The following is a 1,120-nucleotide window of genomic DNA, read 5'->3' as shown; positions in this document are numbered from 1 at the left end:
CCCTGCATCTTCAGATTTAGTTAATTAAACTGCTCAACAATATCTACTAGATATGCAATCTGAATAATCCAGTTGTTGTCTGTGAGATGCTTATGGAAACTCTCTTTTCCCTGTTGCTCGGTAAACAACATCAGTTCATTTCGGAGGCTGTAAACTCGAGCTGTGACATTACCTCGTGATAACCAACGAACATGTGTGTGATACAAAAGTGTTTGGTGCTCAACATCCATGTCTTTGCAAAGTACCTTAAATAGCCTTGTGTGCAGTGCATTGCTCTTCATGTAGTTAATTAATTCGATTACCTCCTGTAAGACAATGGAAAGAGATGAAGGAAGGGTTCTAACTGCCAATGCATGCCGGTGCAGCATACAGTGAGTGCTCTCTACATTAAGTGAAACTTTTTTACAAGAGCTTGAAAGCCTGATTTTGTGCCTAGCATAGCTGGTGCCCCATCTGTACAACAGCTAATAACATTTTCCCATTTTAGACCTACTTCATCAAAAAAGTTGGAGACAACATTAAAAATGTCTTTAGCTTTGGTTGTGGTTTCCAGAGGTACACGAAACAGAAATTCCTCTTTTATTTCTTCATTGTGTACATAGCGGGCATACACCATTAACTGTGAGCATGAAGCTACATCAGTTGACTCATCCAACTGAATAGCAAAGAGCCCAAATGGAGATAAAATTATCTGCTGGACAACCTGATCTTTAATGTCATTGACCATGCTGCAATTTCTTCTCTGCACTGTGTTATTAGACAATGACACTGCAGCCAGCTTCTTCTCAGCCTCCTTTCCCAATATAGGTTTCGCCATCATCAGTGTACATGGCTTTAATAAATCTTCTCCAATGGTATGGGGTTTTTTCTGATTAGCGATTTCATATGCTACCTTGTACGGAGGCTTCCAGTAGTTTGGAGTTTCATTCATGAAAAGCCCCAATTGTGTCTAGCCTCATCTGCTTGAGCGGTTTTCCATGTCGCTCAAAGAAGTTTTGTTCCTTTGCTGAGGAGAGATGATGCTTCAATTTGTTAGGTCGTATTGAATCATTGCCCAATACTTTTATGCATCACATACATTTGGCTTTTCTTCACCCTTGCTAACTAAACATTGAAATAA

General features: G+C 39.7%; 1 protein-coding gene across 1 annotated transcript; it reads right to left on the bottom strand.

Moving 5' to 3' along the window:
• Positions 1-382: 382 nt before the first annotated feature.
• On the bottom strand, positions 383-817 carry LOC137402507 (protein FAM200C-like). Its single transcript, XM_068089007.1, has one exon. The coding sequence runs from the start codon at positions 815-817 to the stop codon at positions 383-385; it is 435 nt and encodes a 144-aa protein (XP_067945108.1).
• Between the last annotated feature and the right edge of the window lie 303 nt (positions 818-1,120).

Source organism: Watersipora subatra, chromosome 8, assembly GCF_963576615.1.
Source record: "Watersipora subatra chromosome 8, tzWatSuba1.1, whole genome shotgun sequence".
NCBI classification, from domain to species: Eukaryota; Metazoa; Bryozoa; class Gymnolaemata; order Cheilostomatida; family Watersiporidae; genus Watersipora; species Watersipora subatra.
Note: the sequence above shows the minus strand (reverse complement) of the source record. Positions and strands in the feature narration are given on the sequence as shown.